The 16,137-nt window shown below is 33.7% G+C and overlaps 3 protein-coding genes across 4 annotated transcripts; all 3 read left to right on the forward strand.

Moving 5' to 3' along the window:
• Positions 1–1,005: 1,005 nt before the first annotated feature.
• LOC100500197 (cytochrome c oxidase-assembly factor COX23, mitochondrial) lies at positions 1,006–5,030 on the forward strand. The gene is made up of 3 exons (XM_003532183.5): positions 1,006–1,339; positions 2,271–2,347; positions 4,661–5,030. Exons 1-3 carry the CDS (start codon positions 1,249–1,251, stop codon positions 4,706–4,708), a joined length of 216 nt encoding a protein of 71 aa, XP_003532231.1. The 5' UTR covers positions 1,006–1,248; the 3' UTR covers positions 4,709–5,030.
• A 2,416-nt stretch (positions 5,031–7,446) lies between these two features.
• On the forward strand, positions 7,447–10,942 carry LOC100797712 (UPF0405 protein C3orf75 homolog). The gene is made up of 5 exons (NM_001252780.2): positions 7,447–7,706; positions 8,252–8,324; positions 8,987–9,189; positions 9,268–9,414; positions 10,666–10,942. The coding sequence occupies exons 1-5, from the start codon at positions 7,470–7,472 to the stop codon at positions 10,786–10,788; spliced, it is 783 nt and encodes a 260-aa protein (NP_001239709.1). The 5' UTR covers positions 7,447–7,469; the 3' UTR covers positions 10,789–10,942.
• Positions 10,943–12,044: 1,102 nt separating this feature from the next.
• Positions 12,045–16,120, forward strand: LOC102667330 (phosphatidylinositol 4-phosphate 5-kinase 5). 2 transcript variants are annotated; one of them, XM_006586140.4, is made up of 4 exons: positions 12,045–12,882; positions 12,997–13,349; positions 14,150–14,411; positions 15,535–16,120. In XM_006586140.4, the coding sequence occupies exons 1-4, from the start codon at positions 12,316–12,318 to the stop codon at positions 15,709–15,711; spliced, it is 1,359 nt and encodes a 452-aa protein (XP_006586203.1). In that variant the 5' UTR covers positions 12,045–12,315; the 3' UTR covers positions 15,712–16,120. The 2 variants fall into 2 exon arrangements, with proteins under 2 accessions (XP_006586203.1, XP_006586204.1); XM_006586141.4 differs by having other exon boundaries at positions 12,063–12,882; positions 14,150–14,393.
• The last annotated feature ends 17 nt before the right edge of the window (positions 16,121–16,137 follow it).

Genomic DNA, 16,137 nt, shown 5'->3' on the forward strand with positions numbered 1-16,137 from the left:
ATAATAATCACCCAGTTTCAAATATATATTCAAACATTAATAGATACTTTTCATGTTCTATATTTTTTTAAAAAAAATATGTTAGAGGGGCCATGCTTGTTCACAGGCTTAAGTTTAATCACTCATTTGACTTCTATACTTCCATAATATGTACGTTTCAGTTTCTACATTTATGAATGATTCGTTTTGGTTTTTGCAAGTGTATTTTTTAATCCGTTTTAGTTTCTGCTTTCAAAATTGTAAAGACTAAAAACAAATTAAAAAAATGTATATATAAGGGTTAAAACAAGTTGAACAGTGTATATATGGGGGACTAAAACCGTAGAATGAGTACTTTTTAAGTGTTAGGAAACATAGAGATAAGCATGTATAAAAATTAAACGAGTAATTAAATTAAATATTTAATATCTTGATTGTTTTTATCGGTTATTTAATATTTAGATTGAAATTAAAGATTTTGCTAATTAGTATGCCTTAGGAATAAATAAATATCTGTTATTTTGAAATGTATGAAAGATAAATATGAACATTATTCTAAAAATATAAATGGTCTCTCAATTGAGTTGAACCTTATTGATAACGTGTATATATATTTACATTTAGATTAAATATGTTATGTATTTAGTGTAAAATAATTTTATATTGTTTAATTATAAATTATCATATATAATAAATTTGTTGATTTTTATAATAATTATTTAAAAAATTATATTATTAATACTTTTGATTAATTGATAGTGTAATTTTTTATACTGTTATTTTTTTTTTGCTGGAAGTAAAATATTCTCATAAAGCCAAAAGCCATGACAATAACTATGAGACATTCAGATTTCTGAAGTAAGTTTTGCTTAAGAAATCCAACCAATCTATCAATTATACTCCATCTTGTTAATATAACCATTTTTTTTACTAATGATGTTTTTATTAATAATTTAGTTCTTTTCTTTGTTTTTTTCCCTTTCAAATTAAATAACCTTATAATAGTTTTTTTATTCTATTTCCTTTGGACCAAACAACCTATACTTTTATTATACTTCTTATATAGTTCTCATCTTTTTTTTTACTTATCATTTTCACTCAGTTTCTTCTTGTTTTTTTTTTTTTTTATAGTAAAATTCACTGTATCTTCTTCGTGTTTCCCAAACACGGAGTAAATGTATCCCGTGCTTATCACGCAGGCTAGTTCAAATTTTTTGGAAATCTGATTCGAGAAAAATCCCATCCAATATTGTGAACTAGAAAACGGTGATGGCGTCGAAAGCTCCAACAGCTCCATATCCCAGTGCTGCCAGAATCTCTGATTCTCAGTGTTTTCCGCAATACACCGCTTCTCTCAAATGTCAGATACTCACTCTTGTTCCTCTCCTCCTTCATCCTTTACAGTTTTTTTTTTTTTTTTCCTTTTTACTTTTTACTTTTCCAATTGAATGCATAGGGTACGTTTTCTGATGACTGATTATGAAATGGCCCAAGAAAGTTTTAACCTTCACAGATATGTGGGTATTTTAACCTAAAGGTTAACGTTATGGTGTAAGTTCTCGATGTGTTTTCACGAGTGAGAACAATTTATTTAGTGGGAGAAGAACCCGTATTTGGTTTTGACTGTGTGTAAAATTCTCCTGAGTCAGCGAGCGGAATTAGGTTAACCCAGTGCGTTGGAAGACACCTGTGGTGACTTACCTAGAATAAAAAAAAATGTGGGTATTTTCCATACCTAAGAAATATCTTATATATATATATATATATATATATATATATATATATATATATATATATATATATATATTTAATAATTTTGGTATTACCGTTTTGCAACTGTGTATAATTAAGTGATTTCAATTGGGGATTAGCTGATTGTGTCAAGTGGGAATCAAGCAGTTATCTTTTCAAAGATGAAATAAGAAAGAAAATAGATGTAAAAGAAAATGGAAGGACTTGTGGACTTATGGCTTCTGACTTCAAACTTTCATATCATACTGTTTATTTCAACGAGTGCCATCTTTTGATTGATGGTTGAATTAAGTATAAATGTGGAGTGAATGTTGGACCAGGGCAACTGTTGTTGGTATACTCAAGTTTGATAGTTCATAGTTATATGATTAATTTGAATGTTTCACATTTCCTCTATGGGATCATGACTAATGTCTTTAAATGGTTGAAAATTCTATGCCACTGCTTGGGAAGTAAGAGAAAGCCTGGTAACTAATGACTGACCTTGGGCTATTCAGCCAATTATTAGTGTATCTTACATTGTTTTTAAACGTTTCCAGGTTTAGAAGAATTTAATTCTGATAAGAGTAAATGTCAAGAACATTTTGATGTTTACAAGATGTGCAAGAAAAAAGAGGTACGGGAAATTTCAGCACCTTTGCTTAATGTTTTGCATTGCATATTTTGAAAGTGGCAGCATGGATCCTAGGACTAAGAGGATTAGGTGTTTCAAATGAAGCATGTATCTCTGCCTGAAATGTGATGCTGATATACAAAATGAGAAGTTTCTCAAGTGGGCTGATCATTTTGGTTTTATGTGAATTATGTCTGCATAGCATTGTTCTGTTCTTAAGCATAACTGCTACTTCCTTTGTCCATGTTCTCTCTTTCACCACACTTCCTTGGGAATGTTTACTGGGAAGCCATAAATATTTGTAGATTTCCTTAAAAACACCGGGGAAAAAAGTTTTCATGGTAATTTAAGCTTTTGAGCAAACTGCTGAGTTAGGCAAGGCTCCACCAGTCAATCTTTACTTCAAATGGGCAATTAGCTGAGCTATATCAGATCTAGTGGCATTTTCTATATATAAAATACAAAAAGAGGTTTTGAAAACATCATGTTGCTCTACATTTTGATTATAAAATCTCATTTTATACCAAATCTCTTATTATTTGAATCAAAATATCCTTCATCTAGGTGTGCAAAATTTTAAGCTATGATCTTTGTTATCTGGTTGGGTTGTGTATTTATTGTTTTTTTACTGATCCCTTGTTTTAATGTGATTGTTGAACCCAGTTGTACCATGGAAAGAAATAAATAGGCGTTTGTTTACTATGATTAAGCTATGGCGGTTAAATATGTTGTTTACTTTAGATTGTACTTCTCTACCATACTAGGTAATCTGTAATAAACATGATTTCAATATGAATGAGCTGGAAATTTCTCTCTTAAGATTATACTTCTTTTAAACCACGCCTTGTAGGGATCTGTAGGAAACATGATTTCGATCAAAATGAGAAGGAAATTTATCTCTTAAGGTTGTGCTTCTGTTAAACCATGTCTAGTAGAGTTTGGAAAGCTGTAGTAAATGTGATTTCGATCAGAATGATAAGGAAATTTATCTTTTATGGTTATGCTTCCTTTAAACAACATGTCATGTAGGGTATGGATATCTAGATGTACCTCTAATTGCATCTTCCACTCCGTTGAACAAACAATGCACCCGGCACTGGTGTAAAATCCCTCTAATGACTGAACAGCTGAGCATATCCATTGCTACCTTTCTGACTGTTTGTCAACCTATGGTATCATTTAATAGACAGGTTAGAACATGACGGAATATATATAGGGTTAAAAAAGTAACATTTTGGTTCCACTAAAAAGAGGGCGAGCCTTGGCCTAATGGTAAAGTTGTTTTCTTGTGGCCAAGGTCGCAGACTCATGTTCAAATCCTAGAAAAATCTTCTCTACTTGTTTGGGTTAAGGATGTATACATCTACCCTCCCTAGACCCCACTTGTTGGGAGCCTCATGCATTGGGTTTGCCCTTTTGGTCCCACTAAAAAGATGTAATCAAAGAGAACAGAATAGAACATCAGTTTTGTCTACATGCCAAATACTACCCAAATTTTCCTATTTATCTTGTGTACTCTCCCATCTATTCTAAGGTACTCACTACACATATACACTCTGTACTGGCTAGAGCACTAATATTGCTCTCCCTTTCCAAAGCATGTTGTCAAAATAAGTAATTTTCACGCCGTTGACCATTGAAGTCATTGTGTCTTAGAATCCCTAGTTGGTTTAACTTTGTTGTTATTTCCTGTAATGTTGTCCAAAAGCGGATATGGCACTTGGCGGGTTTTGCATGGCATTGGTGGCAGACAGGGTGTTCTGCTATATATATATATAAACATGTTTTATGATAGAATATTATGGTATTGGGTGATATAGCTGAATCCACCTAGTGAGAGAAGTCTGTTGTTTGTTTTGTTCTTATTCTAAATTTCACATTGCCTGAATGTTTCCTTCTGGTAATACCAGATATAAAAATAAATTCTAAACTCAAGGAATTTCATAAATTAAATGGTCATAAATATCTCTTAAGCCTACGTTGAATTTCATTGCTGTACTTATTATTGGCAGCTTCTCATTGTTGACTTAAATTCATTAATGCATCAGATCTTTGGCTAAGTCTTCCTGTGTGTTTGCTTTGACGTATATGTACTGGGTAACTCATCAAATATTGTTTTTAAAATTATTTTTTGTTGTTTTACCCATTGCTTGATAATGCTGCTTGAAATGTTTTGACTGCTAGCTAAATATGGTTTTACAAGTTTTGATGATTAGATTTTCCCTTATATAATATAAACAGACAACCTATATTTTTCTGGGAGCATCCTTTTATTATCCAGGCTAGTTGAGTAATTCCTTCTCCTTGTTTTAACAGAGGGAAGCACGATTGGAACGAAATAAAAACCGATCCTTATTCTCGTGAAATCTTAGCCGGGAGTTTACTCATCGTATCATAGTAAACAAAGTTAAGAGTTCACCAGGATCACTGGTTCATCTATCATAGCACTGAGGTTATGAAGTTTTCTGAAGCTGTAACAAGACGACTTTCCAATAAATGTGTTCAATGCTATTCTACACTTTGTTTCTTTTTGTCTCAATTCTTAGTTTAGGTTCCTTTTCCTTTCCTTTTTGGTGCTGCAGTTGTTCTACAGGGCCACTAGAGCAAGATTCATTTAAGTGTGTCTACTCATTTGTTACATTTAGTAAGAAAACATAATTAGAGTATTGAGTACCAATGTTATTAATGGTGGTTGGCAACAAGCCAACAATGGACTATGGCAGAAACATGGTAGATATGAAAAAACTTAGGTGCAATATATGGTTCCTGTGACTCAGTAACGTCTGTACTCTAGGGAATGCTGAATTGTCTTGAGTCTTGCAAATTGCGAAAACATGATGAGAACTTTGGGCTGCTTGTGATGTTGCTTTAGAGAACAATGCATCATCTTACATGGAGCAACATCTATAGGCTTGTAGATTGACACATCAAATATTTTGATACTGAAAGCTACTAATAAAGCATCTACTCATGTGAAAGTTCATTATACATCATTAACAACAATAATCTTGTTCCACTAGGCGAGAATGGATTACATGAATCACACAACACTATTGGACATTTGGACTCTATTAAAAACCATGAGACCCCTTTTAATTATTTCTTTTAATGTCCTTTTTGATCTCCATCTATCCTCCTTTTCATAGGGATAAAATCCATACGATTTATTTTTGTCACCAGTGACTCCAATAGCTTTTTGTATGTTTAAATCATCTTAATTGATTTATATAAAAAAAAGAGAAAATGAGAATCAATTAAGGTGACCTGATTCTAAATTTATAACCCTGTAAGTTAATTTGTGGTTATATAATAGTTTACGGAAGAGAAGTGCATAAAATTTGTGGGATCTCCATTAAAAGTATCGGTAGAATAACATAACATAAAATTAGAGACACTGAATTCAAACTATTAGGATCAGCCTAAGCCTAATGGGTGGGAGGTTAGGATAAATGCATGCGGGCTTAAAATTAATCCTCATTAATGTCATTGTATACATTTTTTGAGATACTAAATTCATTTAAAATTAGGTTAGCAATTTCTTTTGAGATACTAAATGTCTCAGATTTGGGTTATTTTTGTTTTTGGCTTCCCAAATTTAATCATTTTTGTTTTTCAATTTCAAAAAATGCCTTTTTAGCCCCTAGTAACTGATTTTTTATGGTTTGGATGTATAAATTTATAGCAATTTTTTTTAATCATAAAAGGGACTAAAAAATATGTTTTTTTTCTTCAAAATTGAGGGACTAAACAAAACAAAAAATTGAGGGACCAAAAAAGCAAATTTGAGGAATAAAAAATATATTCGAAGTTTTTTATTAAATTTTTTACGTCTCTTTATGCGCATGATTTTAACGCAAAATCAAACATATACAAAGTTGTTAAATTGGATTCATCACATGTTGCTCAAAAGGTTAGTATGCCTAATCCGACTCACTATTTGGCAAGCCAAGAAATAGCCAATCTATCTCAATCCACCACGTGCGGGTGGATTAAAACTTGGTTTACCTTAAATAAATAAAAAATCATTTTTTAAAAATAAAATAAAATTCATACATTATTTCATTTTTTGGAACAAAAATATTAAAATAATTAGACATTCAATAAAGTTTTAAAACTAATACTGCGGCATTTGAAATTGAAGATTATAATTACCAAATAATTAAGGGTGACATATTATATATTTATAATTTGTATATTTTTAACATTTAAGTAAAACTTAATTGTAAATTTTATTTCTCAACTTTTTTAGTGAATTTTATCACCTAACTTTCATCATTTAATAAATTTTATCACTTATTTTTTTTTTTGAATTTTATCATCCAACTTTTATCATTTCACAAATTTTACTAATCAAACTTTTTTATTTTGCATATTTTATCATTGCATTGGTAACAAAATGACATTATTTTGATTTTTTTAACATTTTCTATGACGTGTCAACGATGATAAAATATGTAAAAAATAAAAAATTTAAATGATAAAATTTGCAAAAAAGAAAATTGAATGATAAAATTTATAGTTAAATCTTTAAAGTAAAGTAAGAATGCTCTAGTCCCAATCCAACTTGGGTGAGCTAAATTCTAAGTGAGTCAACTCACTTTTTATATATAACAAGATTGATTGATTTATAACAATCTAACCTTGATGAAACTTGTGATAGGTAAGGTTAATTTTCCACGTCATACCTCACTTTAACAAATCTACATTCATTAAGTGTGCTTGATTTACTAGTTGGTGAGAATTTATTAACTTTGATCAAACTTAATTTTTCAAAACTTTCAATATTTAGTTATTGTTAAGTAAAATTAATTTTGCCTCAAAACCTCATTTTGATTAGAACATAAAACTTAAAAGTGATAAAAACAGCATGTGTTATGTTGAAATTTTACACTAAAACTAATTTTGCAAAATTAATTTCATTTCATTCAAAATTAATTTTGCAAACATTCCTCTAATAAACACACACTTCAACTGTTCCGGGTTAGATAACTAACTAACGGGTAGGGTCGTTGGGTCAAGAAAAAAGAACATTTTCCCGGGTCGTACCCGATGCATTTGGATCCGAAGTTTTATATACAGACACATAGGAGAGCCAGAGAACTGGAAGCGGAAGAAGAAGAAGAAGATGGAGCAGAAAAATTGGAACCTTCTCGATGAAGCTTTAGGGCTTAACAACAACAATGCGAAGCCATGGCCTCTGTGTGGTCGCTTCGTGCTTGTGGAAGATTGTGTTGACACAAGCGCCGCTTTCGTTCTTCACCAAATCCTCAAACGCTCCTTCTCTTCTCACCCTTCTTCCGCCGTCGTCTTCCTCGCTTTCTCTCACCCTTTTTCCCACTATGATCGCGTCCTCAGAAAGCTTGTAACTTTCCTTCTCTCTCTATATAAACATTTTATTCGTAGTATGTATGTGTGTATTGGTTCTGTTATTTATGTTCTAATATTTTTTTAATCGCCAAATGTTAGTTGTTAATTGATAATTTTTTTTTTGCTAGCAGAAGGATTGAACCCACGTTCTTTCCCCTTAACCACCCAACACACCTTGTATTTATCAGTAAATGTTAGTCTGTTAGTTTTTGTTAGTGAGAGGGATTTGAACCCACAACCTCTCCCTCCCTCTTCTCCTTTCAACCACCAAGTCAACCTTGTGATAACTCCTATGTTCTAATGTTTATTTGGTGGTGAAACTGATTTTGTTACTAATAAGGTGACTAAAGTTTCGTTTTACATTTGATGTCTTTGCTTCTATCAATTAATGTTGTTTTTAATGACAACAGTACCAAAGGAAATATGATAGTGTCCCCGTGCCTTTTCTTTGTTTCATTGCATGCTAGTCAATTGTTTGTCAGATTGTTCTGTTTGTATTCTGTTACGATGTTTGACAATCTTCATGTGTACCTGTGATAGGGTTGCAACTTAGCTGCTCAAAGAGATAATGGAAGATTGTTTTTCCTTGACATGCTTATGTTGCAGTGTCCAGGTGAGAAACTCAGGTATTGGTGGTATTTGGTTCTTTTTTATTTTCTTGACACTTTGGTCTTACTGTTTGTTTGAAATAAAAATTAAATGATGTGAGAATGGATTCGTTGCAATTGTTTGTGTTTGATTGTTACCAGTGTATTGTGTTTAAAGTTTAGAGTAGGAGCCCCATGCGCTGGGTGTATTTTAATACCTGAGATGAGTTGAAAGATAAAAAGTTATCCAGAAAAGCCATTCATTCTAGGGGGGCTTTTCACCTCTTCTTAGAACGCTAGGGAGTCAAAGGGAAGGTATGTGTGCCTTCTTAAAACTTTGTCCAGCCATTTTTCAACCACATGCAACAAAGGACTGCAATTTGTTTGCTAGTTCCTAGTCTAAACCCTCTAAATTGTTATAGTTATTATATTACTTGTCCAATTTTATTAGTTCACATTGGCATCCTAGAGGATAAGTATTGCTTTTTTCATTTTCAGTTTTCTGCCACGGGCCTTGTGCTAAGTCTAGTATTGTTGGGTCTTATAGTGGCTTAAAATCCTTACTTTTGAGTCTTATCCTTAATGTATTTGGCATAATTTATTATTTGAGAATAAAGAAATTGAGAAATTTATAAAATTTGATGGATTATATACTTGATTGAGTAACATCAATTTTATTGATGACTAGATGAAGGAAAAGCCAATCATGATGGGCTTGCTTCTGTATTTGAGCAAATTGAAAGAGTGATCACTGCATTACATCAAGACAAGAAATTCATCTCTATCATGATAGATGATATATCCTTTCTTGAAGTTGCTGCTAATGGCTCTTCCAATGATGTTTTAAACTTGGTGCATTATTGCCATACGTTAACATCTGATTCAGAATATGTAAGTTAATACTACCTTACCTGTGTTTGAAATCTATTCCAATGTTTTTAGTTTTTTATTTTTCTGTTCTTGACACAGGGTTGTGCATTTATTGCACTCGACCATAAGGACATTTATTTGAACGGAGACAGGACTGCTGTTATGTTAGAGATGGAGTTCCTTGCTGACATTTTGGTCAAGGCTGAACCATTGGCCACTGGTTTGGCAAAAGATGTGCATGGGCAGGTATAGTGTATCATTCAGCAATATAATAAATTCATTCTGCAGCTCTATATATGATTCCACATTTTTTTAAAATATTATCTTGTTACTTAAAACGACCTATTTAATTCCATTTGGTAGAGATTGACACCTACACCATGAAGGGAACCTGGAGTTCCTAGCTTTCCATCTAGGTCTAATTTCTAAGCTAATGACAAAACTGTCATTTTCCATTATTTCATTTTGTTGATTAAATATATACCCTGCCACTGCCGCTTTTCTGTTTGGAATACAGAATAGGAAAAATCTTCAAGGCAAGAGGCTACTTGTTACAAAGCATTCTCACTGTCTAAGGGACCTTTAAAGCTAAGAAAAAAGTGACAATTTACTAAAGTTGCTATATACCTTTGGCCAATATGGTTACAAGGTCTTGAGTTTGATCTTTACTAAGAAACTTGATCTTAAGTTTTATTGGTATATGGTGAGCTTATTTCGCTCTGATTCCTTCTGGTGTTTGGGTACTAATCAAATGACTTGACTTTTCCTTTAGATCTATTCATTGTTAGTACCCTTTTCAAATTTATCATTTTTACAGTTAATTGAAGAATTGAAGCTGAAATTCAAACAAAAGCAGCATTATGTTAGCAATTCACGGAGTCACTCTTTCAAGACCCATGTTTTTCACTCTTCCTCTACAAACCATCTGTCTTTTGTATTTGATCTATTTTTCATCTTCTTGATAATTAAATGTTACCGTCTTTATACAAGGAGCTCCAAGGGTTGTTCCTCGAATTTCAGTCATTCCTTCTGTATTACATCCCAATGACCGAGGAAAATTGTCTTCATTTTTATGATACCTTAAATTTGTTCTATTTGCGTCATGTGCCCTTGGTCACCTCATAATAAAGTGGAGCACTTGATCTGCAGACCTTGAAAAACAATGATATTTTTCACAATTCAATTTTCCAGCTCACCATTTGAATCCTTCCAAATATCTATCATCAGTGGCACTCAGGGCATGTATAAGGCATTCTGATCCCTACCAATTAAACATAAAGGAGAAAATAAATCATTATTGTTTATCTTCCCGTTGTTGAATTATGTTGTAGTAATGTAGTGGTACATTGCAACTGCTAATAGCTCATGCTACCTTTTTGATTGCTTGGATTTCTCTTCGGTTCAAGATGATTTAGTATAGCAACTGCTATCTGTAACTAAGGATTAAATCATATCATGTGAACTTTCGGTTGATTATGTTTTGTTATTCATATGCAGTTGATGGTGTTAGATAAGGAAACACAGCATCGACATGGAGTTTCAACCGTTAAGACTCACAATTTTCACTTCAAGATCAAGGAAAATGGCATTGAGTGCTTTTATCCGGGAACAAAAATTTAATGTTGATCAATAATGCTTGTACAAACTACTGTGTAATCTTGAAAGAGTGAATAATTAATCTTTTCTGTTATTTTTAATTCATTAGGTAGAAAGTGATTCTTAAATGTGTAAACTTGAATTGACTGATAAAAAAAAAACTTGAATTGGTCATTGACAGTAAAGTGAGTCGTTGGGGTAATTGAAAACTCCCCATACATTTGAGTGATAGATAGAAGAAGGATGAAGAGAAACTCTTCAAATTATTCTATATGGTTTAATTTGGTTCTTTTTTAAAAATTTGGAGATTCAATTGATTCATTTTCTTAAAATCTTGAGGATTAAATTGAATTTTTTAAAAATTTTGGGACTAGATTAATTCATTTTTAAGAACTTAAAGATCAGATTGTATTTTTTAAAAATTTGAAAATCAAATTGAATAATTAAAAATAACCTGGAATTAAATTAATAATTAAGCAATTATTTTTTCATGAGACTAATTTTGATTATAAGTATGTAAAGTTATGTTCAAATTTTGACGTAATTTTGCTATGACTAATCATGATTAAATCAATCATGGACTATTCTTCTTTATGTATCGATTAAATGGATTGATTTACGGACTAAAGAAAAAAACAAAAAATTTTGTATGTGTACTTTGTTTGAAAGACTCGGACATTAATTAAGAGAGGAAGAAAATTGGAACGTGGGATTCACGTTGTTAAATTTTGAATATAGACTAGGAAACCTAGTCAAGAGAGAAAGACTTGCTCAATACAAATATACCGTTATCTATATTATATGTTATAATAATTATAATATATTATAGGAATCTGATAAATTAAAGATTTGATACTATAAATATTTATTTTGTTACACGTTTTTTTAAGCAATCCTATTTTAGGTACTGTTGCGTACTGAAATATTAAATGAATATGATATGAGTCATGTATATTACTTCCTCTGGAGTATATGTTTGTTATATTCACAAAAAAATACACTAAAAAAATTTGATATCGTCTAACATGATTTTATTTTCTTTTTGTCACTTTTTTTTTTTATCTATTCAAACCACTAATAGTATTATTTATTTTATTTTTTCATTTCTTTTGTTGTCCGGTATCTTATAATCCAATCACACACCGCTTTTGAATTACATTGCAAAAAATCAACTAAAGAAAAAGAAAAAGAAAAAAGGTGACCTTGAAGTTAACGTAAGGACAGCTCCAATCTCCAAAGAATATGGTTCTTCTTCTCTTTATAAATTAATTCTCTAATTTAAATTCTAGAATTCTCAATTTTTTGTTCCATTTTCCTATAATAATAATTATTTATTTATTACTACCGTAAACTCTTACACACTCCGCTTTTCAAGCACAAAACATCCATCGCGCTCCGCTCCGAGAGAGAGAGTCGCTAAACCTCCGATTGGGCACAAAATAAAAAAAAAAGAAGAAAAAGAAAAAATCCAGAGAACAAAGGAAAGAAAGAGAAAGAAGATTTAGAAAGAAAGGTGTAGTAGAATAATCGTTAGGGTGGGACATTCATGTAATGCATCAGAAGAAATCAGAGGTTCAGATCGGAAAAGAAAGCGTAGGCGTCTCTTCCGATTTCAATCCGCAATTCCAAAAACACCCCTACCACCGCCACCAGCAATTCTACCCCCAAATCGAAATCGATATATCTCCCCAATCCCCACCGCAGCCAACCACACCTCCTCCTCCTCCTCCTCCCCCTTCACTCTCCAAACAGAAACACATCTTCAAGCCCCAGAACGCCGCCTTCTTCTCCGTATCCGTCGCCGCGAAGAGCGCCGCGTTCCGCGCGCTGCGGCGCGTGAGGCGCCAGCGCGCGTTGCTCCTACTCGCGGTCCCCTTCCTCTACCTCTACTTCCTCATCTCGCGCTCCTTCCTCCTCGACCTCCTCTCCGCCATCGCCTTCTCCGCCGCGCTCGTGTTTTCTCTTAACCTCGCTTTCCCTTTGCCTCTCCGTTCGGTTCGCCTCAAGGCGGCGAAGAATTCCGCCTCCCGTCCCGCGCCCGCTCTTCCGGTGTTCTGGACGATCGGGTCGAGGCCGAAGACGGAGAAGCGCGCCGCGGCGTCCGGGTGCTGGGTGCAGGTTTGTTTGTTTATGTATTCATAAATGTTATGTTAGTTGTTACATTCTTTGTTTTTTTATATTCGTTAATTTGTTAGTTTTTATATTATAACTCGTGTGTGTGGCTGGGTGTAGGTGTTTGGAAACGGCGACGTTTACGAGGGGGAGTTTCATCGGGGGAAGTGTTCGGGGAGCGGGGTGTATTACTATAGCAGGAGTGGGAGGTACGAGGGGGATTGGGTGGACGGGAAGTACGATGGGTATGGGGTGGAGACGTGGGCGCGTGGGAGCCGCTACCGTGGGTGTTACTGGCAGGGGCTGAGGCACGGGTTTGGGGTCTATAGGTTTTACACCGGGGATGTCTATGCTGGAGAGTGGTCTAATGGGCAGAGCCATGGGTCTGGGGTTCACACTTGCGAGGATGGGAGTCGCTATGTTGGGGAGTTTAAGTGGGGGGTCAAGCATGGCCTTGGCCATTACCATTTCAGGTTAGTTTCTAAATTTTAATTCAATTCCAATTCTCTCTGCCAATGCTCATTTTGGATCGTTGTGTTCCTGTTTGTGCATGCTTGCTTCCACGTCGTATCGTATAAGAATAATCAATTGAAAATTTAGGATGAGATGATGTTAAAGCCTTAAGGATGATAGCATAGATAGGAATAGAATGAGTCAGTTTTGCTGCAACAGTATTGACAGTCAGTTAGGGAGTGAGAAACAGAAATTACAGGGTATATATTAAATATTGAGGGTAACTTTTGGTTTTGGAGTAGAGTTTGAGAGGGAGCGTCAATACTCAAATTTCCTGGAGCTGTGAGATATTTGACTATATTTCTTCTATTTCATCTTCCTTCTTGATTCTGCAACCATTTTTATTCAGATTCAGTAAGGAGAGTGATATTCAATAAAAGCCCATCCTTTTTTTGTTTAGTTTATCGTTTTTGGTACAGTTTCTGTCAGACTATCTGTTCTATGATGATTGCACTTGGGTAGATACTGGGTTGAACATCTGAAAATATACCGACTGCTTTTCCCTCAGCAAATCCCCAACATTGTGGTTAGTATCAATGTCTTGGATCCGTGACATGTAACAATTGGTTCTTAATCATGTTATGCATCAATGTGTCCTGATTTCTGACAAATGCTGGAGACCTTTCTTCTGAAGAATAACTATTACGTCCTTATTGTTAACTTGAATTAGAAATGGAGTGTCTTTGTCCTTTTTCTTTGCCTACCATGAAAAGTTTAAATGTTGCATTTTTGGTGGAACTAATTACATCTGTTTAATTAGAAATGGAGATACATACGCGGGTGAATACTTTGCAGACAAGATGCATGGTTTTGGCATATATCATTTTGCGAATGGCCATCGTTATGAAGGAGCCTGGCATGAAGGCAGAAGGCAAGGACTTGGAATGTATACATTTAGAAATGGTGAAACCCAATCTGGTCACTGGCAAAATGGAGTCCTTGACATTCCAAGCACACGGAACACCACTTCTCCAGTTTCTCCTGTTGGTGTCTATTATTCCAAAGTACTCAATGCAGTGCAGGTTCATTCTTTATGTTAATGAGTTATTTCCTTTAGTTATGTTAAATATTCTTTCCTGTTGGTGTCTATCATTTTATGTTTGTCGACATGGTGTCCCAGGAATATCAGTCTGGAATCAAACAAGTCTGTCATTTCTAGTTGCTATGAATATATTATTCCAAAGATTAGTATGATGTCCCAGTCTTTCGCTGATTAACTTTGCTTGGGTAGTATTCTTGATAGGGTGTGCTTCCCTATTAGGGAGGTCTATGTGAGAAGGAAGACAAAAAGGAGTTAGGCAATCATTATTTGTACCTTTTTCGGATATATTATCTTTACCTTTTTAGAAGATCATAATCTTTTCTGTTATTAGGGAATTCTTGTTTTTGCCTTTTCTGTTATTTGGAGATCATTATCTTTATCTTTTTAGGATTTAATTAGGATATTTATAAATTACACTAATTATAATTAGGATTGAGGATGGGAGGTAGAAACTATATATAGGAGTAGGAGATAATATTTAGGAGGGGGTGGGGGGGATATTTGAAAATTGTTTAGGAGGCTCTGGGTTCCTCAAATTACCTGGGTTATATTGTTTCTTTTGTTTCTTTATCATCAATATAAATCAGTTCTGCTCTTCTTAATTTCTTGGTTCAGGTTGCATCAATTCTCAATTATGATTATTACATGATTCATTCCATTTGTGTGTTTTGAAAATTTATGTTATTAGCAATTCAGGGTTTTGGTTATCCCTTGCCTTTTGCTTTTAATTTTTGTAGTAAAATTATTTCATTGTTATATTTAGCCCTTGATTTTGAGTAGGGAGGAGTTGATCATGGTTGAGGTTTAAGGTATAATAGATATTTGGTGCCATTAAGCCTATGTTTCACTTAGAATAGGTATTAGTTAAGTATTTGTTTCAATTTGAGTCTTTACTCTTTAGCTTAGAAATTGCCAGAAGGAAAATTTTATTGAAGTTGAGGATACTGTCTACTTACAGATTTTTGTACTTGTCTTTTGTGCATAAAATTAGGCTCAATCTTGTCAATGGAAAGAGAAAAAACAAATTGCAGACAGTTATATAATTTACAGCATTGAGAGTCAATTTTCACTATAAATTTTGTGTTTATTTGTTTAACAAATAGGAAGCAAGACGAGCTGCCGAGAAAGCCTATGATATGGCTAAGGTAGATGAAGGGGTGAACAGAGCTGTAGCAGCTTCTAATAGAGCAGCCAATGCAGCTAGAGTAGCTGCTGTAAAAGCTGTACAAAAACAGAATTATCATGTTAGCAGTGAAAGCTTCTCAATTCCTGTTGTGTAAAGAGTATCTCAGCTGCTTTTATATTAGAAGAGAAGCTTGAGATTGTAGAAGAAAGCAGCTTCACTAGGTGGCTACACTAGTTTAAGCAGCTTCATGCCGACTGCAACATTTGCTTTTGGCATTATGCTTTCTTTGATTTGATCTTTTTCATTATTTGCTCCTAGCACCTTACCACCAGGTAGCTGGCTGGAAAAAAAAAAAGAAGCAGATTTGTTATCTGTATCTGCTGTGGTCCTTGTATAGAGGGAGGAAGGGTGATGGCATCCATATGGTAAAACTATCCTATAGATAACTTTTCTTTTTTCCACTTTTTGTAAATTTATGTAAATGCTGGTGTGTTGGTGAAACCTACAACCGGCTACTGTTGTATAATGGCTTGGTAAAATAAGGAGAGGAGGAACATACACAATAAGGGTTTTTTTTTTT

Source organism: Glycine max, chromosome 8 (genome assembly GCF_000004515.6).
Source record: "Glycine max cultivar Williams 82 chromosome 8, Glycine_max_v4.0, whole genome shotgun sequence".
Taxonomy (NCBI): Eukaryota; Viridiplantae; Streptophyta; class Magnoliopsida; order Fabales; family Fabaceae; genus Glycine; species Glycine max.

Bases quoted from the DNA above. Each gene is read 5' to 3' on its own strand.
- LOC100500197 (XM_003532183.5), top strand. From the start codon at position 1,249: ATGGCGTCGAAAGCTCCAACAGCTCCATATCCCAGTGCTGCCAGAATC. The intron at 1,340-2,270 runs GTCAGATACTCA...AAACGTTTCCAG, and splicing joins ATACACCGCTTCTCTCAAAT to GTTTAGAAGAATTTAATTCT. The intron at 2,348-4,660 runs GTACGGGAAATT...TTGTTTTAACAG, and splicing joins AGATGTGCAAGAAAAAAGAG to AGGGAAGCACGATTGGAACG.
- LOC100797712 (NM_001252780.2), top strand. From the start codon at position 7,470: ATGGAGCAGAAAAATTGGAACCTTCTCGATGAAGCTTTAGGGCTTAAC. The intron at 7,707-8,251 runs GTAACTTTCCTT...TACCTGTGATAG, and splicing joins ATCGCGTCCTCAGAAAGCTT to GGTTGCAACTTAGCTGCTCA. The intron at 9,190-9,267 runs GTAAGTTAATAC...TTCTTGACACAG, and splicing joins TAACATCTGATTCAGAATAT to GGTTGTGCATTTATTGCACT.
- LOC102667330 (XM_006586140.4), top strand. From the start codon at position 12,316: ATGCATCAGAAGAAATCAGAGGTTCAGATCGGAAAAGAAAGCGTAGGC. The intron at 12,883-12,996 runs GTTTGTTTGTTT...GGCTGGGTGTAG, and splicing joins CGTCCGGGTGCTGGGTGCAG to GTGTTTGGAAACGGCGACGT. The intron at 14,412-15,534 runs GTTCATTCTTTA...TTTAACAAATAG, and splicing joins AAGTACTCAATGCAGTGCAG to GAAGCAAGACGAGCTGCCGA.